This window comes from Coenobita brevimanus, chromosome 101 (assembly GCF_032717465.1).
Source record: "Coenobita brevimanus isolate Jiangsu-jjx chromosome 101, ASM3271746v2, whole genome shotgun sequence".
Classification (NCBI taxonomy): Eukaryota; Metazoa; Arthropoda; class Malacostraca; order Decapoda; family Coenobitidae; genus Coenobita; species Coenobita brevimanus.
The window spans coordinates 39,006,869-39,030,694 of NC_137054.1; the positions used below are offsets into that span (position 1 = coordinate 39,006,869).

General features: G+C 44.0%; 1 protein-coding gene across 1 annotated transcript in view; it reads left to right on the forward strand.

Annotated features, from left to right (window-relative positions):
* LOC145415010 (protein MON2 homolog) overlaps positions 1–23,826 on the forward strand; it is a 1,148,323-nt gene that overhangs the window by 1,000,975 nt on the left and 123,522 nt on the right. The window contains exon 27 of the mRNA XM_080284427.1: positions 7,479–7,663. Coding sequence (XP_080140553.1) covers positions 7,479–7,663 — 185 coding nt within the window. The remainder of the gene's footprint in view (positions 1–7,478; positions 7,664–23,826) is intronic.

Consider the following 23,826-nt stretch of genomic DNA (forward strand, 5'->3'; position numbering starts at 1 on the left):
TATCCGTTGCTTGGAGGGCTTGCGGCCAGGTACACTTTTCTCCGTTTCCTCGGCTAGAGTGTTCGTTGGCAAAGAGTGATAGGTTTCGTCAGCGTTGTAGACTTGACTGAGAGTGAGGCCCTCTCTGTCGATCAAGCGCTTCACCTTGTACCAAAACTCCTCTACTCCATCCTTGTTGGCATCCAAAGCTTCGCCATGGGCCTTACGGTTGGTAAGGCCATGTCGTACCTTGAACACGAAGAGCCAACCCTCAGATGCCTTGAAGTCTGGGGCTTCATGAAGCCTTGCGAACTTCTCAGCAGCAGCCTTCAGCTCCGTGCCATGCACCAGCACACCAGCAGCACGTTGCTGTAGATACCAAATCAACGTGGAGCAGTCGACTTCAGCATACCAAGGAGTAAACATCATCTTCCTCTCCACGTTGCGTTTGCTTCGACGAGAAGTCAGCTGTGTACTGCGTGAGTTTGCCGCGGGATCTCTTGACATCAGACAAAGTAGAACGGGCCGGGTTGAATTCACGAAGGATGCGTAAGGTTGACCATCCCGCGTCCACCTTGTCCAATATCTCCCTCTTCTTCTCCAGATTCAAAACCACTCTCTTCCTCTTCTCAGGCGGCGGGGCCATCATCACATACACTAACAAGAGGCAGGAGAGAGCATCAGAGCCTGCAGCAGGTAAGGCACCACCACAAAAGTGAGCACGTGGGCGACTATGATCACGAGCGTGCACTCACAACAAGAGATGGGCGGTAAGTGTGGAGGATGCAGGGACGCTCTAGCGGACGGTGGCAGAACTATGCACCAAAACACAGGAGGTCCACGCTGTGCGTGCCAAGTTCAAATTACGGGGGGGGAAAAGTCGTATTTTTTTTTCGAATTTTTTTGCGATTTCTGGCCTATTTTGGGAATATTGGATCCTGGGACCAAAATATCCGGTAAGTAGGGATGTCCGGAAAGTGGGTGTCTGTATAGTACGGGGATTACTGTATATGTATATATATATATATATATATATATATATACTGTATATATATTGTCATCATCATCAACCTATTGAGTGTCCAATGCAGGACCGGCCCATCCCAACCGAAATGGGGACGATACAACCAATGTATCTCTACCAAGTGGCTTAGGCTGTCTGGTAGAGATTGTATGTAGGGCTAGAAGTGCTTGTAAGTGTAATTATAGTGTTGGAGTGGCTTTAGAGGTGTGTGTAGTCTGTGAACCAAGTGTAATTGGCCCACACAAGCCAACTGGGTGCAAACATATTTTATAGTATGCGATACTGGTTGAACCACAGCACCTCTCATGTCCGTCAATGCAGTACTTGGCCGGAAGAATGCTCCCAAACTTAATTACCCTGGTGGGGCACGAACCCTTATGCTTCAGTGTACGAAAACACACACTTTACCACTGTTCCACAGAGGTTACATATATAGATAAATGGATAGATAGATAGATAGATAGGTACATATATCTGTATACTGTATATATATATATATATATATATATATATATATATATGTATTTATTCATTTATTTATTTAAAGAAACTGATAGATTTGCCAATCATTAACCCATTGGATCCTAGTGCTGCTGGGCGAGGCACTGTGCTGGGAGGGTACTGAGCGTACCACCCTCCACCTATCGGCTCAGTCTTGAAGCTAACAGGTCCCTACCTGGAGGTTCCATACTTTATTAAGATTTGAAAGTTCCCAGTTCTGTCCAAAACTGTGGACACTGGGCTCCAATGGGTTAAATATATATATATATATATATATATATATACTGCACTGTATACACATATATATATATATATATATATATATATATATATATATATATATATAGCTCGATGCCCTAATCCTGCAAAGGGCGGCTGCAGACAAAACGCCTCCAAGTTACTCCGTCACCCACCATTTGACTGCCTTCCCCCCAACTCATTCCCCCCTCCCTCATATACCTCTCAACTCCATCTCTCCACCTCATCCTCATTCTCCCCCTCCCTCCATTTCAGCTACATACACCCTCTTAGTCTTTCATTCTCCATTCTCTCCAGATGTCCAAAGCTGTCTATCTATCTATCTATCTATTGCAGATGCCATAATCCCATAAGGGGTGGCCACTTGACTTTGAGTTACAGTAACCTCTCAAATAACGCGAGGGTTAGGTTCCTGGAGAGGTTGCGTTAGTTAAAAACGCATTTTTAAAACATAATTTTCCCATAAGAAACAGTGGTAGTATTGGGGGTTATGTTCCTGGACACTGGGAAAGTCTGCCCATTTGGAGAGTTATGCTACTCTAAACTTAAAAGCAACAATATTATTTTGAAGGAAAATTCACATAAAAAACAAAAACAGTATATCTGGGGAGAAATAAACAACATTTGAGCCCTAGTTGGGCCAAAGCGTTGTTTACTTCTCCCCAAATACTGTACATACATTTTTTGTTTTTTACGTGGATTCTCTTTCAATTCTGCGTCATTCACGGCATTGTGAAAGTTCCTCAACATTATTAATGCATTAGTAGGTTGTAAAAACACTACAGTAAAAGCAACATTTTCATTACAGTAAGTAGGTCACAAACAATAACACACACAGCCTGACTTCAACTCTGCATCACTCGTCGTCTGCTGCTGTTCCTCCTTACCCTGGTACCCCACCTCCCGCCGCTCCCCACCCTAAATTTGTTGTCCCTCCCCGCTCTGCTGTCCTTCCTCTTCCTCTTCCTTTTCTCTGACTCCCGTGCTACTGGTGATGAAGATAACTCCCTTAAGTTTTCTGTCTTCTTCATAAAGAACTGCATTATCTTGGTGTGAGTGGTGTTCTCCCCCCAGGGGGTAGGGGGGATTTTCAAGAATACTCCCCCAGTATCCCTGCTTGTCGTAAAAGGCGACTAAAAGGGTTGGCGGAGGGTTAGTGCCCCTCCCCGGAAAACAACTAACTAAAAAAACAAACAAGAAGCCATGGACAAGGACTGACCAAATGATGACGTCCAAGGACCGGACAAAGGAATGGGTAATGGCAACATGGAATGTAAGAGGAGTGAATGATGAGGTGAAAGAGAGAGAGATTGTCCAGGTGCTTGAGGGTGCGAAAGTTGATGTATGTGGAATAACTGAAACAAAATGGAGAGAAGAAAGTGTGAGAGAATGGGAGTATGGATGGGGTATATGTGCAGGAGTAGGTGAGAATGAGAGGGCAAAGGAAGGAGTATGTATAGTTGTGAGTAAAAGATGGAAGAAGAGCATAAGACAGTATGGATCAGTTGGGTCAAGGATTGTGTGGGTAAAGTTTAAAGTTGGAATACAAATGTGGGCAATTGTGTGTGTGTATGCGCCAATGTAAGATCGTGCTAGAAGAGTGAGAGAAGAGTTCTGGACAAATATGGAAGTGTGCATGGAAAAGTTTGGAAGGAATGAGCGAGTGTTTTTGATCGATGATATGAATGGTAAAGTTGGGAATGTGAAGGTGGATGGAATAGTTGGTGAGTGGGGTGTGCCTGCTGAGATAGATGAGAATGGGAATGCGTTAGTGGACATTTGTGCTGGGAGGGGGTTGGTGATAGCCAATACCCTCTTCAGGCATAAAATGATCCACAGGTATACATGGCGAGTGATGAGAAGGGTGGGTGGTGAACTGAATGAAAGGACGGCAATGATTGATTATGTGTGTGTGGATGAAAGGATGCGAAAATGTGTAATGGATGCAAGAGTTTATAGAGGTTGGGGGAGTGGACTTTCTGACCACTACTTGGTGGTGGCCAGAATTAGGATACAAGTAAGATGGAGGAATAGAAGAAGAGAAAGACGAGAGGAAGGAGTAGTTGCAAGGAGAGTGGAAAGGTTACAAGAGGATGAGAAAAAGGCAGAGTATAAGAGAGAAGTGGAGGAACGATTGGGCAAATATGAATTGGAGCAGATGGGAGACATGGAAGGTGTGTGTAGGATATTTACAGAAGAAATATGTGCAGCATGTGATGTGGTGTGTGGAAGGAAGAGAAGATGGAGGGGGGTGCAAGGAACAGCGTGGTGGACTGAAGAGGTGAGACAGACTGTGGCACAAAAGTAGAAAGCATACAATGAATGGATGAGAAATAGGGGCGTGGAAGAAGTTGAGAGGCGGAAGAGAGAGTTATACAGTACAATCCCAGTTAACCGGGTGGCTTGGGGAATTTACCTTCCCGGTTACAGATTTTTCCCGTATTTCTGATTTTCAAGTCAAATCTATACAAAGGCTATCACAGCAGTAAATACAGTTCAGGTACTCACCAGTCACATTAGGGGTTACACTAAGAGATTCCGCCTGAAAAACTGCCTTGTAAACACACACCATGGTCATAACGCACGTGTACAATGTCTAGCAATTTGCAGTACTGCAAATTGCACCAGTCCATTGTTTACCGAATTACTGTATTCATTATATGCACTGTACTCATAAAAATTGAAAAATAAAATAAATAAAAGCTTGAACATTTATTAGTGAACTGATGATGTGTTAAGACTGCACTGTAGAATTATCACGACACCTATTCCCCACGTGAGTTTGTTTACGTTTCTGACCCCGACTGGTCTTCTTCTTCCCTACCTGACCTCCATCACTCCACCCCTCACTCGCCACTCACCTGTTTTGCAGAAAATAAAATAAATGATGTACGTATGAAATGCAGGCATATTATTTATTTATTTTTCTTCCAACAAAGTAAACTTTCATTCCTATTAACATTTATATTCAAGCATTAGTGTTTTATAATCGCCTTTTTCAAGTCTGTTGCATATGTCCAGCTTCTTTTTCAAGGTAAGCACGATACGCTTACGTTTAGTTTGCACTTTAGGCATTTTGGAGTGTACAAATTACCGTCTATCAGAGGAACACAATAGCACGAGAGCTTGTTTACTGTCTGGTGGCAAAAAGCAGACTGGTGATTTTTGGAGGGTGTGGAGGATGACTGAATTCAAGTAGGGGAAAGAGGGGGAGAGGAGGGGTGGTTAAGAGGATTTGCTAGGGATTTACATTAGCCGGAAATGCTTTCACCTCGCTTTGTCTGACTTCACCCAGCCTCGCGTGACACGATCAAACGGCGGTTTGGCGGTCCATTCAAATTGGCGCACAGTTATAACTTACTGACATTTTTACCAGCCCTTGAATTTTCCCGTTTTTCTGAGTATTCCGTTTGTCTGGATACCAGATAGCTGGGATTGTACTGTATGTAGAAAGGAAGAGAGAGGTGAAAAGATTTGTAAGAGAGAGTAAGAAGAGAGTGGATGAGGAATTTGGAAGGAATTTGAGTGTAAAGTGGAGGGACTGCAAGAAAATGTTCTGGAAAGAGGTGAAAAGAGTAAGACAGGGTGGAAGTGAAGTTAGCAGGGGAGTGAAAGATAAAAATGGTAGATGACTAGTGGAGAAGGGAAAAAAAGTGAGCAGATGGAGAGAACACTTTAAGGAATTGTTGAACATAGAGGATGGAAGTAATGCGAGTATAAGTGGCTGGGGAATGACTGGGAGGAGGAGGGAGGTGAGAAGACGGAGAAATCAGTAGGATAGAAGTTGTGGAAGCAATGAAGAAAGTTAAATCGGGGAAAGCCCCAGGAATTGATGGAGTGTGTGGTGAAATGCTGAAGCATCGGGGAGAGATAGTAGTAGAATGGATGTGGAAGATGTGCAGATTGGCCTGGGAGGAAGGTAGAGTCCCGGAGGATTGGAAGTCAGGTATAATTATGCCCTTGTACGAAGGAAAACGGGAAAAAGAAGTGTGTGGTAATCATAGGGGCATTTGTCTTCTTAGTATAATAGGAAAAGTGTATGGTAGGATACTTATTGACAGAGCTACAGAAAGAACAGGGGAATTAGTTGGAGAAGAACAGGGAGGCTTTAGGAAAGGAAGAGGTTGTGTAGATCAGATATTCATTCTTAGATCTTTAGTTGAAAAGTTTCTAGAGAAGGGAAAGAAGTTGTATGCAGCTTTCATGGATTTGGAGAAAGCATATGACAGGGTGGATAGACAAGGATTGTGGAAAGTATTAAGAATATATGGAGTAGATGGGAAGTTGTGGAATATTGTGAAGAGTATGTACGATGGTGCGAAGGCTGCAGTGCATGTGAATGGTGAACTAAGTGAATTTTTCTCTTTGAAAGTTGGGTTGAAACAGGGATGTGTCATGTCTCTATGATTGTTCAGTCTGTACATGGATGGGGTAATAAAAGAGGTACAAGGTAGGGTAGTGGATGTTGGAGTGGCCCTGGTGAGAGAGGGTAGTGTTTGGAAACTCCCTGTACTGTAGTTTGCAGATGATACTGTGTTGTTGAGTGAAGACGAAGGGGAGCTGCAAGGCTTGGTGGATGAGTTTGAGAGAGTGTGTAAGAAACGGAATCTAAAGGTGAATGTAGGGAAGAGTAAAGTGATGGTCTTTGAGGGAGGTTAAATCAGTGAATGTACAGCGAGGTTGGATGATGAGGAATTGGAAAATGTGTACGTTTAAGTACTTGGGTAGTGTGATGAGTAAGGATGGATGTTTGGAGGGTGAAGTGCTTGAAAGGGTACAGCAGGAAAGAAAGGTTGCTGGTTCTTTGAAAGCAGTGATAAGAAACAGGGAAGTGAGCATGGAAGTGAAAAAGTTACTACATGACAGTATTGTGATACCAACTCTAACGTATGGAAGTGAACCTTGGACGTTGTTGGAAGGACACAAGTGAAGAGTGAGAGCAGTGGAAACGAGTTATTTAAGAGGAGCCTGTGGAGTCACATGGAGAGACAGGCTGACGAATGAGGATAGAAAGGAGCATTGTGGTGTGCATGTGTATGTGATAGGAAGCGTTATGAGGAACACACTGAGGTGGTTTGGCGATGTGAAGAGGATGGAGGGTGAAAGACTGACGAAGAGAGTGTATGTGAGTGAGGTGGAGGGGGGAAGAGGGAGGGGGAGGCCGAGGATGAGATGGAGGGATGGGGTGGAGAGGTATATGAGAGAGGGGAGTGTGAGTTGGGAGCAGGGCAGTGAAATGGCGGGGGATAGGGGGACTTGGAGGCGATTTGTTTGTGGCCCCCCCAAACGGGATTGAGGCGTCTGGCAATATATATACATATATATATATATATATATATATATATATATATATATGGTATATACTTATTATCCTACATGTTTTCATCATCACTGTCCGAAGCACAGTGCCACCAATTGTGTGGACATATCTTTAGACTGATTGTACAGTGTGGGTCTTGCATTCTTGGAGTGTGTTTTCTTATTATTGCCAATATTGCATAATTATTTACGGAATGCAATAATTTTTGGTGTATACTACATAAGGATGCACAGATATTTCTCAGTAAGACAGACACTCGAATTGAACGAATCGAACGAACCTTGAATTTGGCTCTCGCTTATCTTGTTTTTTTTTTTTTTTTTGAGGGAACAGTTTGTGGACTCCTTGTATTAAAAGAAGAAAATAATAATAATATGTATTGTTACTTTCTTTCAGGCAACTATCACACCACTTCGTCTGAAGTACCGGTGTCCAGCACAGACCACGTGGAAGCTGGCCATTACAACACTCTTGGCAGTGCTGCAGGAGGGGCTACAGTTAGCCAGACAGCACCCCACTCACTTCAAGGATATGTGGGCAGTCCTTGCCACTGCACTGGATAGTTTTCTTTTTTCTAACAGGTCTGAAACTGTCTTCACACTTAAAATTCGGGAAGAACATACAGTAGTAATTGTACACACATTTATTATTAGATCTCAGGTATAGTAATTTGGGAGTTCCCTATAGATACTATATATTTATCCCAGGCTACTACTTTTATTTCTAAAAGAATTTCATTTGTTTATTGTACAATACAGTATTACTTATGAAAACACTGAACACGTTGAATTTTATTTATTGTTTTGTGCAGGTTCTGTTGGCAGAAAACGTGTTGTACACAGTACTATCAATCTCTACCCTAACTCATTTTGCACTGCAACTAAAACATTTTGCAGGGCAGAATACCTAACTAACATTCATTTCTTCCTGACTGACACTTATAATATCCGTGGAGTGACTTTGAGGACTTTGAGGCCTGGCCTCAGCACTCAAGGGTGTGGAGGCGAGTTAAAATTCTACTTATTGGTGGGTTATACTTCCAGGCCCAGATGGAATTCCACCGATTGTTTTGAAAAATTGTTCTCCTGAACTTGCCTCTGTTCTAGCTAAATTATTCAGACAATGCATACATACTTCTTTATTCCCAATTTCATGGAAAGAAGCCAATATCCACCCACTTCCGAAGAAAGGTAATTTGTCTGACCCCCCTGATTACAGACCAATAGCTGTCACATCTTCTCTTGGTAAGGTATTTGAAACTTTATTTAATAAGCACATTGTTAAACATCTTGAAGCCAACAACTTAATTAGTGATTGACAATATGGTTTTTGCCTTGAAAGATCCACCATTGACATACTCAATCTCCTAACTCATACCATCCATCAATCAATTGATCTACATGGAGAAACTCATGCAGTAGCTCTTGATATTTCTAAAGCTTTCAACAGAGTATGCACCATTCCCTGCTGTCCAAACTCCCTTGCTGTGGACTAACGTCTTTTGTTCCTTTGATTTCTTCATATCTTAGTGACAGGAAAATAAGAGTAAAAGTAGATGATGTACTGGTATATTCCAATTTCCACTCAATTAATACAGGCGTGCCGCAAGGATCAGTTCTGGCGCCAACCCTATTCCTGGTTCATATTAATAATCTCTTATCTGTCACCCACAATCCCATCCACTCATACGCAGATGACTCAACACTACATAGTTCATTCACACTCAGACACCCATTTACAAAGTCTAATATCTCTACCTCTCAACTCAGCACAGCCATCTCCATAAATCAAGACCTATCTACAATCAGTGAATGGGGACAAAACAACCTTGTCTCTTTTAATGCTCGTAAAGCTAAATATATACAATTTACTAATAGACAGATATTGCCAGATTCGTACATTACCTTCAGTGCTACTAGTATTCCCATCTCCAAAAGTATTGAAATTCTTGGTGTCTCACTTAACAATGCCCTCAGCTGGACCTCTCATGTCAGATCACTTGCTAACACTGCCTCAATGAAACTTGGATTATTGTACAGAGTCCGTAACTTCTTCGCTGATGAGCAGTTAGCTATAATTTATGAGAGTCATGTGTGCTCTCAACTTAAATATTGCTCACCCTTGTGGAATGGATGTGAAGAGGTTGCATTAAAACAACTAGACAAAATTCAGAACAAAGCTGTTAGAATTATTAACAACCCTGCCATTACAAATAAACTACCTCCCCTGCAAGTAAGAAGGAATGTTGCCTCCCTTGCATTATTTTACAGATTCTGTATTTGGTAAATGCTCAGACGAAGTTGCGTCCATGGTGCCACCTCTCCATGCCTTCCCTCGTGCTACACGGTCATCTGGTAGCGCTCATGACTGGAATGTCACTTAGCCATATTGCAGAACTTCTGCCTATCAGAATTCTTTCATTCCCCGAACTGCATCTCTCTGGAACTAGCTTCCCCAGATTTGTTTCCCTCCAAATTTCAACCCACAGCTGTTCAAGTCTAACTGTTATAGATATTTTATGAACAGAAGACACCAGTAATCTAGTGTATGGGTTATTTTTTTTTTATTCATTTGTTTTTCCTTCCTCCGTTCTATTAAAAAAAAAAAAAAGTTATTGGCTACTTAGTACCGTTAGAGTGATCCCTTGTTTGTTGCACACTTCGTTATAGCAGTTTTTGCTATCACTGCAAGATGAAAGTCTGGACTCCTGCTGTTATTGTACATTTTTTGGCTAAAAAACATTATTGCACACCTGAGCTGGTTTGTGCTGACAATGATATTTCAGTATTTATGGTTTCAGATGGCTTTGAGGGATTCAAAACTGAGCCCCTACTTGAGGAGTTAGTCCCAGGTGGTGGAAACCAGTAATTTTCCACCCCCTAGCTTCAAAATCCCTTACCTCAATCCCATCTCAGGTCTCTGTGGTATGCATTTCATCCTTATTGTGCCCATTTTATCACTTTTTGTTAACCTAACCATGCCTGTGTGTGTTTCTGATGCTTAACATATCAGTATGTATATATTTAGTGGGTTTAAATTGTTGTAAAAGGGAAAATTTGGATTTACGAGTTGGATGTCTGGTACCAATTTGGATAAATCCTGAAGGTTCTGCTCTTTCAATATCGTGCATTCTCATTAACATGCACAAAGCTCAGTACATACCAGTTATGCGCGATATCCAGCTGATCACTGTATACTCTTATTCAGTCAGTAATAATGGTCACTGTTTTTATCTGTGTGTTTGAGAAGGGGTGGGTGGGTGCAGTTTCAGAAAGACCAAAAGTGGGACATTGGGAAAATGTTTTGATTTTCTTGGACACGTTAGCCCCAACCCCCCCAAAAAGTGTTTTTTAAGGAATGATTTGCATAATTCAGTTTGTGTAGTAATTTCTCATGATACTGTACATTGACTGCACAGAGTGAGGGTCGACTGTAATTCATTAGTAGAGCTTAGAACAACATTATTGGAGGTAAAGATGTATCCTCTAGAGTTAACTTTGTCTTGTTTCTTATTTGCTGTTATGTAACCACTTCTGTGGAGAGGCTGTTGTAAAATTTGAACAGGTAGTACTCCCAGGATGAATAGAGAATGTTGATAAGGAGATTGGGGTTTCTGTTTCACAATATGTTGGGATCCAAATCCTTGCCATCATCCTGGAAACACCTAGTGTGCCATCCTAGATATTTTCCTCCAACAGTCTACACCTGGTAGTAGGTGGTGGTGTCCATCATCCACTCACATGGTGCTGTGTCTGCCCTTGTTTTATTATATCATTATATTGTTTATAAAAGCTCCAGTATGTTTGAATGCTTGGCCCTTGGTCACCTAATGGCAGCTCTCCAAGCTGCTTGATCTTGGGCAGCCTTCCTATTCAGTCCCCTATCCCATTTCCTATTTCTGCCATCCTTCCTGTCATTTTTTAATACCCTTCTGTCCACTTCGGGTGGTTCTACACTGAGTGAAGAAGCAATTGGTTTCCTGTAACTCAGGAAACTATTTTCATTGCTGGGTGGTAACGACATAACGAGATGATGTGGGATCTACTATAGTGCCCCTCTTAACTGGGTATAGAGACTCAAATGTGCCATCTTTCCAGGAACCAAACCTCCACACTCTTCCCCACACCTCACTGTGATTGGGCACTGCCCAGTACAAGGGAACATCAGTTGATTGCATGAGACGGCGTTTGCATACTGCACAAGACACAGTCTGAATATTTGTTTTTGCTTTTGCATTCCCTCCACTTGGTGTATAGACTTTCTGAAAGGTGCCTCCAAAAGAAGGATGTAGAGTGAAAAATAAAAGGGGTGGGGTTACGAGGGCCAGAAACCAATCTTCCACTCATAATGAGTCTGGTGGCACCAGACTGACCAGACTCTGTTGGAGGGATTTATGTTCATCTTCCTCCCTATATTGTACTGAGGGAAGACGTATGCAAATCATTGTGGTAAGACCAGCATTTATAAACAAAACTGGTGCCTGCATAGATTCCCTACACACGCATAGTCAAAATGTCAAGCACTAGCTCACACAAGTGCACAAGATATCAGTGGCTTTGGAAGAAGGTACTGTATGGTTTAGATGGACGCTGTGCACCCTCTTTTTAGCTCTCAGAATTTAGACTGCATCTTGTTGTCGTCATTTGCAGTGTGTTTATGGTGATGAAAGTGAATTTAAATCTTTCTTGAAAGATGCCTCCAACTCAATTTACTATGAGGGAAATAATATTTATATACAGTGTACAGTATATATATATAGTAATCTCTTTAATATCCGGATGACCAGTACCTGGACACCCAAATGTCCGGACATTTTGGGCCCGGGCCTTCGGAACGTCAGTAGGGCCAAAAAATGTAAAAAAGCAAAAGAAAATCCAATTTTTTTTTCAACCATAATTTGAACTTGGTGCACAGTGTTGACCAGCTGTGTTTTTGTGCGGCCCTTTCACCCCTTGCTTCCTTCCCTCCCCAGTTACCGCCTAACTACCATTGTGACTAGATGCTCATCGCAGTGGATGCCGCACGTGCTTGTTTTTGTGAATAAACAGTGAATAAACTACAATACCTTGCCACTAGACAACATAGGAATTTACAGTGTTGTGCATTGTTAAGAAATATGCATGTCCGGTAGGGAGTTATCTACCTGTCTATCTATCTATTGCCAGATGCTTTAATCCCATACGGGGTGGCCACAAACAAATTGCCTCCACGTCGCCCTCTCCCCCACCATTTCACTGCCCTGCTCCCAACTCACACACCCCTCTCTCATATACCTCTCCACCCCATCCCTCCATCTCATCCTCGGCCTCCCCCTCCCTCTTCCCCCCTCCACCTCACTCACATACACTCTCTTCGTCAGTCTTTCAACCTCCATCCTCTCCACATGGCCAAACCACCTCAGTGTGTTCCTCCTAACGCTTCCTATCACATCCACATCCACACCACAATGCTCCTTTATATCCTCATTTGTCAGCCTGTCTCTCCAAGTGACACCACAGGCTCCTCATAAATAACTTATTTCCACTGCTCTCACTCTTGACTTGTGTCCTTCCAACATCGTCCAAGCTTCACTTCCATACGTTAGAGTTGGTATCACAATACTGTCATGCAGTAACCCTTTCACTTCCCTGCTCACTTCCCTGTTTCTTATCACAGCATTCATGGAACCAGCAACCTTTCTTCCTTGTTGTACCCTTTCAAGCACTTCACCCACCAAACTTCCATCCTTACTCATCACACTCCTCAAGTACTTAAACATACTCACATTTTCCACTTCCTCACCATCCACCCTCACTGTACATTCACTGACTTCACCTCTCTCAAAGACCATCACTTTACTCTTCCCTGCATTCACTTTTAGATTCCGTTTCTTACACACTGTTCCAAACTCATCCACCAAGCCTTGCAGCTCCCCCTTTGTCTTCACTTAACAACACAGTATCATCTGCAAACAACAGCACAGGGAGTTTCCAAACACTAACTCTCTTTCACTAGGGCCACTCCAACATCCACTGCCTTACCTTTTATCTCTTTTACTACCCCATCCATGTACGGATTGAACAACCATGGAGACATGACACATCCCTGTTTCAACCCAATCTTCAAAGAGAAAAATTCATTTAGTTCACCATCCACATGCACTGCAGCCTTAGCACCATCATACATACTCTTCACAGCATTCAGCAACTTCCCATCTACTCCATATATTCTTAATACTTTCCTCAATCCTTGTCTATCCACCCTGTCATATGCTTTCTCCAAATTCATGAAGCGCGCATACAACGTCTTTCCCCTTTCTAGAAACTTTTCCACTAAAGATCTAAGAATGAATATCTGATCCACACAGCCTCTTCCCTTCCTAAAGCCTCCCTGTTCTTCTCCAACTAATTCCTCTGTTATTTTCCTGACTCTGTCAATAAGTATCCGACCATACACTTTTTCTATTACACTAAGAAGACAATGACCCTATAATTACCACACACTTCTTTCTCTCCATTTCCTTTGAACAAGGGAATAATTATACCTGACTTCCAATCCTCTGGGACTCTACATTCCTCCCAGGCCAATCTGCACATCTTCCACATCCATTCTACTACTATCTCTCCCCCATGCTTCAGCATTTCACCACACATTCCATCAATTCCTGGGGCTTTCCCCAATTTGACTTTCTTCATTGCTTCCACAACTTCTGTCCTACTGATTTCTTCCTGTCTTCTCACCTCCCTCCTTCTCCCAGTCATTCCCCAGCCACTTATACTCGCATTACTTCCATTCTCTATGTTCAACAATTCCTTAAAGTGTTCTCTCCATCTGCTCACTTTTTCTCCCTTTTCCAATAGTAATCTACCATTTTTATCTTTCACTCCCCTACTACACTGCCACCCTGTCTTACTTTCTTCACCTCTTTCCATAACATTATCTTACAGTCCCTCCACTTTACACTCAAATTCCTTCCAAATTCCTCATCCACTCTCTTCTTACTCTCTCTTACTAATCTTTTCACCTCTCTCTCTTCCTTTCTACATATAACTCTCTCTTCCGCCTCTCAACTTCTTCCACGCCCCTATTTCTCATCCATTCATTGTATGCTTTCTTCTTTTGTGCCACAGCCTGTCTCACCTCTTCATTCCACCATGCTGTTCCTTGCACCCCCTTCCATCTTCTTTTCACCCCACACACCAAATCACATGCTGCACATACTTCTTCTATGAACATCTGGCACACACCTTCCATGTCCCCCATCTACTCCAGTTCATATTTACCCAATCGTTTCTCCACTTCTGTTTTATATTCTGCCTTTTTCTCATCCTCTTGTAACCTTTCCACTCTATAGGAAAGTTATGTAGGTGGTATTCTGCATTAGTTTGGGTTAGGGAGCATAAGTACCAGTCCAGGAGGCAGGGTCCCAGTATCCAGTTGATCCCACTTCCAGACATGGCTTTGGCTGTATTACATCGGAATATTGGAGAGATTTCTGTGTATATATATATATATATATATATATATATACACTGTATCTATCTATCTGTCTATCTTTTGCCAGACGCCATAAGCCCTTACGTGGTGGCCATTTGACTCTGAGTTATTTGTTTTATAGGGAGGGGCACTAACCCTCCACCAACCCACTTTACACGTAGGGAGCATGTGTGGTTTGGTTATATATATATATATATATATATATATATACAGTATACTGTATAATCATCATCATCATCAGCCATTACAAGTCCACAAAGGCCTTCCCCATCCTTCTCCTTGAATTCCTTGACTGAGCCAATCTTTGCCACATTTTCCCTGCAAATTTCTCTGTCTCATCCCCCCATCTCCTGTCTGGCCTTTTTCTACTACACTTACAGTCTCTTGGTGTCCAGTCAGTCAACCTCTTGCTCCATTGATTATCCCTTATTCTTGCTACATGGCCTGCCCACCTCCATTTCTGTTCTTTTATAACTTCTATAATAGCTTTGACTTTAGTCTGCTCTCTCACCCAAGTTGATCTTTTCCTGTCTCTTAATGATATTCCCAACATTGACCTTTCCATTGCTTTCTGAGAACGAATTAATTTATTTTCCATCGATTTTGTCAGTTTCCAAGTCTCACAACCATATGTCATAGCTGGAATTATACAGTAATCCCTCCACAGTCCGATGTAATAGAGCCAAAGGCATGTCCGGAAAGTGGTCCCGTCCAGATAGTGGGCCCCAGCCTCCTGGACTTGTACTTATGGACCCTAACTCAGAAAAACACCTATACAACTCCCTCTGGACATACATAACACTTATTTAACCCCTAAAGCGCGGCCATCGACAGCCGATCCCCCCCCCTGTGGCGAGGTTGTATCGCGGTCTGAGTACTTGTAGGAAAATATTTGCCAAAAATCAGAGATTAACCCTAGAACATTATAATTTTTATGGCAGATAGTACTTACATTCAGCTTTCTCCTGAGACAGGTGTTGAGCCTTCGTGGACTACTCAAGGACTTGTGGAGACTCGCAAAGTTGGGTAACAAAATCTTCACTTTCACACCTCCAGCAACCCGGTTTCCCCTCTACCACAGCCTCAATCTGTCACAGTACACTTTATACTACAACGTACAGGTAGTTTGGAATCCATATTTGTACAATAAGCACTGAAAATAAGGCTACAATCAACGGAGCGTACGGGCGACATGCAGCGCGGTGGCGGTCTTCCCGTCACTGAACAAACATTTCCCTTTTCACAGCTAAAAACATGTATACCACATTATTTTCCATCATAGTACTTCCCAAAGGCTCGCAAATCACTATTACGGCCATAAAAATCACTGTCACTGCCAGTATTGTGAAGCAGGAATGAGAAAGACCACCGCGGCGCGATTTTATTCTGCCTTACGCCAGTCACTTTATTCTCGCTCCTGTTGGCCGCTCGCACTTCATTTCTATCGCTCACTTTCACTCTCGCTGTCAGTTTAGTGCCTAATTCATCAGTGTCACTGTCATTACTTATAAAAATAATATTTTCTACACACCAAACTGTCACTGTCATAACATAGAATAGAAAAATATGCTTTCAACTTCTTACACTGGAGTGACTGTCACTCTCAATACTTATATTATTACTATGTACAATAATTTACACTGAAATCACTGTCACTGTCAGTGCTTTTACAACTACATACACTAATTTACACTCAACTGACTGTCACTGTCAGTTCATACAAGAAAACTAAACACTGTCACTCTCAGTATTATTTACATATTTTCACCCTTATTTTCAATATCTACTCAGGCTGTGGTAGTCAAAGAAACACAGGTAAGTGCACAGGGGAATCTGACACTCTTTGCACTGCAAGGAGGTGTGTCTAAAAGTTCGTTCTTGCCGGTTTGTGTGGCTGCAAACATAGCACCTCCTCAGTGCTTTCCCCCTCTTGGCAGTGCTAGGCAGTGGCTCCAGGCGGTGTCGCTGAAGGTAGTCCTGGCGCTGTAGGCGGTCTGGAGGTGTCTGTGAGTGGCGCCTGGCACCTGGTGGCAGTACCTGCCCAAAACGCTGAAGCAGCTGGTAGACACAGGTCTTTAAAAACTGCCTGAGAGAGTAGTTAGCTGGCTTCCTGTTCTTGATCTTGTACAGGATGAAGGCGTTCAGCATGCACATATCCAGCAAGTGCAAGAACACCTTCCTGTACCAGCTCCGGTTCCTCCTCAGGCAGTCAATCTCTCCGATCATCATATCGGACTTGTCCACCAGCCGCATAATGACGTTGTAGTCAATTACAGCATCAGGCTTCATCACAGGATCGCCAGTCCTTCTGTCGACCTTCCCTGTGGCTTGCATTTCCCCCTTGTGGACTGTGGTGAGCATATTGACGATCCTCTTGTCGTGCCACCGTATCGCCAGCATCTTGTCTGATTTCTTCAGGTGCACATCTCCCCGCTTTGATCTTTCAGCCTCGGGGAAGGCAGGGTAGTGTGCCCTATTGCTCCTGACAGTGCCACAGGATCCGACGCCGTGCTCTGAAAGGTACTTGGCGAGTTTGGGTGCTGTATAATAATTGTCCATATACAGGACATGATTCCCGCCAAAGTACTTTTCCAGAAGCACTTTCACCACAGAGCCAGAGAATCCAAGGGGGTCGGTCTTGTCCAAGTCCACATTGCTGGCGGTGTAGATAACGAAGTCTAGGATGAACCCCGTCTTGCAGTCGCACAGCACGAAAAACTTTATTCCAAAGCGGTGGCCATTTGCATGGAATATACTGCACGAACCGAAGACGGTCCCTGAACAAAACCAAGGACTCGTCGATCACTACTTTCTTGAAGGGCCGAAGGAACATCACAAACTTGTCCTTGATCATGTTCAGGATTTCCCTCACTTTCCATAGGGGGTCAGTCTGGGAAGGCTTATCGTTGTTGGCAAAGTGAAGGTACATCATGAGTTGCCTGAAACGATCCCGAGTCATGTACCCGTTGAAGATGGGTGTGGGGCAAAGATTGTCAGCACTCCAGTACTCCTCGAGCTTGTGCTTCCAGTTATGTGGCATGATAAGCATCAAGCCGATGAATACAAATAGTTCCCGTATCGTCACAGGAACCCATGCTGCCATCCATGACGTGGATGGCGTTGCACCTTCACCTTGATGAACTCCAGCACATTGTCCTTCGTACCTGTTGGTCTCGGTACAAATCTGCTGCATGACTTCGTCATCCAGGAAGGCCAACAGGTAGTCCAAGCATTCACCACCCTCGGGGACAGGGAAGTCAGCCTGGATCCCACACCCAGTGGAATCAAAGGGCAGATCCTCTGGCACAAAATCAGAGCCCTCAGACCACACGAAGGCATCCAGAGTGCCCTGCCTAGGCTGGGAGTGGGTGGGTGCGGCGGGGGGTGAGGCAGGCCGTGTGGCAGTGGGTGAGGCAGGCCGTGTGGCAGTGGGTGAGGCAGGCTGTGTGGCAGTGGGTGAGCTAGGTCGGGCCTGTGCGGTTGTGGTGGTGGTGGGGAGAGTGGGAGAAGGTTCAAGGTCACTTGCAGTAGGCTGGGTGGTGAGTTGCCTAGTGCGATAAACCTTATCACTAATTTTAGCACTAGGAGACACTTTCCTACTCATGCCAGCACGAACACGGGGCCTACGGAAACCTCTACGAATACCAGACTGCCTACTTCCCTTCCGAGGTGGTGAAGGAGACTCCGAAGACTGGAGAAAGCACAGCAGACGAAGATGACGAGAGAAAGGGGCTGGGGGTGCGAGGCGGTACGGTGGCGGCGTGACCTGAGGTTGGGGACAATGGCCGGCCTGAGGAGAACAATGGCTGGGAACCGGGGCACCACTTCGCTTCCTCTTGGCCCCCTTGCCATACGCCACTCCCTTCTGCACTGGAGCCTTGCCTGGCGAGGTGCTAGGCACAGCAATTGTCTCTTCCTGCACCTCAGACTCAGCACTCAATAAAGTGTCTGATTCAGCAAGGCTCTACAACACCGCAACGTCACTACCGTAGTCCATAGAAGCTTTCAGTAATTCTAGGCCTATAGCAGACTCACTCAGGTTCTTTCCACTCCCTAGTAAGGGTTTTGAAGGGATAGAGGTCACAAAGCCCTTTTTCAGAGGGCTTGAAGGCACTGACTCGGAAGAGCTAGAATTTGACATAATGTCACCTTGAAAGCCTGCGGTAAACTGACGCTAAACAGGGGCAAATCACGCGAAAAAAAGCTAGTGTGACAACTGGGGAAACAAGCGTTTCCAATTAGCATAAACTGCTTGCGAGAGGAAAGCGCAGATTGACATTTCTGAGCATCTGCGCACTGCCATATATCACGGCGAGGGTGGCCGGGCCGCAGTGCGTGGGTGGGTAAAAAAAAGTTACTTGGCAACAACGGAGGTCAGTGGTACAAAGGTCAAGTATGCTAATAGTAGCTAAAGGGTGGCGGTACTGATAGACAATACCAGCTTGAACCTGCTTGCCCGCTTTTATTCAAAATTAACTTGAATCGCAAACACGACGATCCGCCATTATGTCCTTTTCGGCGAGCATCGCAAATGCGACGCCCCGCGTTTTAGGGGTTAAGACCCAAATCACACCAATAAGGGACATAAAAGACTGAAATAAATGCAAAAGAACCAGAGAATGAGGTTTTAGAGGTGAGTTTATACAATATTAAACATTCTGGGTACTTACAAGTCCCTGGCTCCTGGACTGGTAGTTATGGACCCTAACCTATCATAACTCAGAAAAATACCTCTTTACTGCACATGCATAGCACCTAAGACCTTATTCATACCAATAAGGGACATAAAAGAGTGAAATGAGGTTTTAGAGGTAAGTATGGAAAATACAGTACAGTATGAAACATTCTGGGTACTTACAACAAGCCCCTGGCCATCTTGATGAATAACCCACCTCCTCTCAGACTGTGACAGTAAAAAGGAGTACCTGAAGCACCTGTAGTACACTGTACATTAAGTCCTTGCACTGAACTTAGTCACTTGCACTCAGAATTCCATTCTCTTAACACTGGGCACTCTAGTCTTCCTTGTGCTCCATTGTACCTTAATGAAATAAGTGTTGCACTCTGCACTTAAAGTCTTTGCACTCATAAATCCATTTTCTAAACATAACACACTCTAGTTAATTTGCACTCCATTGAAAGTCAATAAAATCAGTGTTGCACTCTGCACTTTAGTCTTTGCACACAGAATTTTAGTTTCTTAACACTACGCACTGTTCTTTTTCACTGCACAACACTGTAAATTCCCGTGTGGTCTAGTGGAGAAGTTCCTGCCGTTTAATCACTGTCAGAGTTTGAGAATAGCTGATGCAGGTGGCCTGTGGGTGCTTCGCTGGGTCGTGGTGATGGAGTACCCACTGCAGACGACTTTGAAGAGAGGCGCAAACGTACATCAAGCAGTGACTCCACCGTGCCTGATGTGCTGGGGTGTGGCTCGGAGGATGAGGGCCTGTCTTGGGGAGGCAATGGAGTGGAGCCAGGGCTGGGCACAGCGGGGGTCATGGGTCTGAAAAAGCAGTCAATGGTTGATTGACGCAAGGAACAATGATTTTGGCGATTAATGATGCACTACCTGAAAGCATGCACTTCCTCCACAAGTCCCAAGGGCCCCATCTCCCTGTCGCAGTCCGGGTGTTCCAGGTAGTCGAGAACAAACTCTACGTGTTCCCGGAGTGTGCTCAGCTTGGGGATGGCTGGAGTAGTGTCACACTGAGAGGAGTCTGCATCATCGTCGCCGTCCTCGTCGGAATCTTCAAGCTGGGTACTGACACCTGCAACTGAAGATGCAATCTCAATATCAGACATGGTCTGATACCCCGGATCACCCTCGTAGTCATCCAACCACTCACTCACTTCGTCCACATCAACATTGTCGCCATGCGCGCGTAGACGTGCATGGAAGTCATCCACATCAAAACTTTGGAAATCGTGCTCCACATCCGTTCCGAGAAGCAGACGAGACCAACCATTTTCTAGAGTCTTGACAGGGACTTCCTTCCATGCACTGGCCCAGTTGTAGATGGCAGACTTGATGTTGTAGCGGCGAAGGTTTTCCAAAGTCCGCTGGCCTCGCTTGTCCTGCCCCTCCCTGCCCTCGTCCTTGAGAACAACCATCACCTCGTCCAGGAACTTCCGTCGGTACAGCCCCTTCTTTCCCATGATCACTCCTTGGTCCACTGGTTGGATGAGAGCTGTCGTATTAGGTGGCAGAAACATACACCTAATTCGCCCATTCTCAGCCACCAAGTCCTTGTCGCACGGGTGGGCAGGTGCATTGTCAAGTAGAAGGAGGGCCTTTACCTGGTCGTGTGGGATTCCCAGTTTCTCCATCTGGTAATAGATGACCTCCTTGACGAAATGGCGGTGGAACCAGTCTTTGAAGATTTGGGCAGTGAACCATGCCTTCAAAGAATGGTACCAAACGACAGGAAGGACATCCATCACCCCACGAAGACACCGAGGCTGCTTTGCATGGCCAACAATAACAGGCTTAAGCTGTTGCATGCCGTTAGCATTGGCACAACACAAAGCAGATATCCGTTGCTTGTAGGGCTTGCGGCCATGTACACTTTTCTCCGTTTCCTCGGCTAGAGTGTTCGTTGGCAAAGTGTGATAGAATAAACCAGTTTCGTCAGCGTTGTAGACTTGACTGAGAGCGAGGCCCTCTCTGTCGATCAAGCGCTCCACCTTGTGCCGAAACTCCTCTACTCCATCCTCGTTGGCGTCCAAAGCTTCGCCATGGGCCTTACAGTTGGTAAGGCCATGTCGTATCTTGAACACGAAGAGCCAACCCTCGGATGCCTTGAAGTCTGGGGTGTCATGAAGCCTTGCGAACTTCTCAATTGCAGCCTTCAGCTCCGTGCCATGCACCAGCACACCAGCAGCACATTGCTGTCAATACCAAATCAACATGGAGCGGTCGACTTCAGCATACCAGGGAGTAAACATCATCTTCCTCTCCATGTTGCATTTGCTCTTCGACGAGAAGTCAGCCGTATACTGCATGAGTTTGCTGCGGGATCTCTTGATATCAGCCAAAGTAGATCGGGCCAGGCTGAGTTCACGAAGGATGCGTGAGGCTGACCATCCCGCATCCACCTTGTCCAATATCTCCCTCTTCTTCTCCAGAGTCAAAACCACTCTCTTCCTCTTCTCAGGCGGCGGAGCCATCGTCACACACACTAACAAGAGGCAGGAGAGCAGCAGCAGAGCCTGCAGCAGGTAAGGCACCACCACAAATGCGAGCACGTGAGCGGCCATGATCACGAGCATGCACTCACACACAGGTTGCCGACAGAGACGGACCTCTTCTAGGATCGTGGGAAAATAATCGCTGAATCTGCGATGAAAGGAAGCTCAGCCTGTTTGTGATTGTGTTAATGAGTGTGTGAGTGGTGGTCCCGTCGGACAGTAGTAAAAAAAAAAAAGAAACGCGGTTTCGGTCATAAAAGGGTCAAGATATAGTGAAAACAGAAAGTCTCCATATGGTTGAATCATGGCGGAAATAGACGGTGCATTGTTTACAATCGGTGAGAAAGAATTCGAGGGCTTCTGTGAAGAGGATGTGGGTAATGGAAGTATTAAGTTGAACCAGACAAGAATAGCAGGTGTAGAGAAAACAGCAGAGAGGATTGTCCAGGAGATAAAAAGGTATGGGCAGTAATTAAAGAGTTACAGGAACAGACCATAGAGCAGGAAAATGAGATTAAAAGTTTACAGAATACACTGGAAAAAATTTGTACACGCAGTGACGAGCAAGAAAGAGAAGTTACTGAATTAAAAGTGAACGATGAATCAGCCTCGAATGAAATAAAACAGCTTAAGAGGGAGAATAAGAGGTTGGAAGAGGAAAGGGATAGGATGAAAAGCAAACTAGATGAGTATGAATCCAAATCAAGAATACAGGACGAGCACATTCAAGAAATCAAGGAGCAACATAAGGGGTGGAAGAAAATTCAGGAAGAGGGAGATGTAAATTTGAGAGAGATTATAAAACAACAAAGGAAGGAAAAGGTGGAGAGGGAAGTGATTAGGGTGCTAAGAAGTAGAGAATCTTTAGTTAGGGATGTAGCAGATAAGAAAAAATGTATAATAATCTCAGGAGTTAAAGAAAAGTGGATGACAATAAGATCAGAAAGAGAAAGAGAAGAACTGAGTAAGGTTAAAGAAATAATATCAATGGTCATGGAGGAAAACAACGAAGCGCAAGAAGAGATTGAAGAGGTGTTTAGGTTAGGAAAATACGAGGAAGGAGGGGCGAGGCCATTGAAGGTAAAGTTCAAGTCCCAGGCAACAGTTAACGAAATTATCAGTAGAACATGGAAATTATTGGACAAGGAAGGGTTAAAAAAATGTTTGGATAAGAAGAGATGCAAATGAGGAAGAAAGAGCTTAATGGACTAAGTAAAGGAAGCAAAGGTAAAAAACGAACAGAGAACGGAGGAAGAGAAGACATTGTTTTATTGGAGGTCATAGATCAGAAATTAAGGAAGTAGTACCAACGGAGAGAAGGAGAAAAGATGGTATAGAAAACATCAAAAATAACTGGAAGGTGGTTTATACTAATGTTGATGGTTTAATATCGGCAAAGCTAGAAATCAACGATTTTTTGAGGATACATGAGCCTGATGTTATGTGCTTTGTAGAGACTAAGTTAGGAGAAGATATTGATGTTCATATTGGAGATGGTAAATACAAACTGTGGAGAAGAGACAGAAAAGAAGAAATGCGAGGAGGAGTGATGATACCAGTGAAGAACAAAGTAAATGTAGATACCGTGGAAATGGGAGAAGGCAGGGCCGAAGTGATAAAATTAAATTAGTAACTGGAGACAACAACAAGAGAGATATGGCAGTAGTGTATGTTCCCCCTAAGACAAGAGCATGGAGTGATGATGAATACCAGGAAAAGCTGTCAGACATGGCAAGTTATTTAAAGAAAATGATTGAGAAAAGCAACAATATAATTTTAATGGGTGACTTCAATTGTAAAGAGGTGAACTAGGAGGAATGGGACTCAGGAGGCGGCGTAGATTTGTGGGGCACTATATTATTAAATATAACAATGAACAATGTGATGACACAGTGGGTCAAAAAAGAGACACGGTTTCGAGGTGAGGACACACCAGTTAGACTAGACTTACTGTTTACCAAAGAACCCGATGTAATAGAATCCTTGAAATATCTGTGTCCTATTGGAAAAAGTGATCATGTGGTCATTGAGTTCCAGATGATAACAGGGAACGTTGAGCCAAGAGACGAGCTTTATA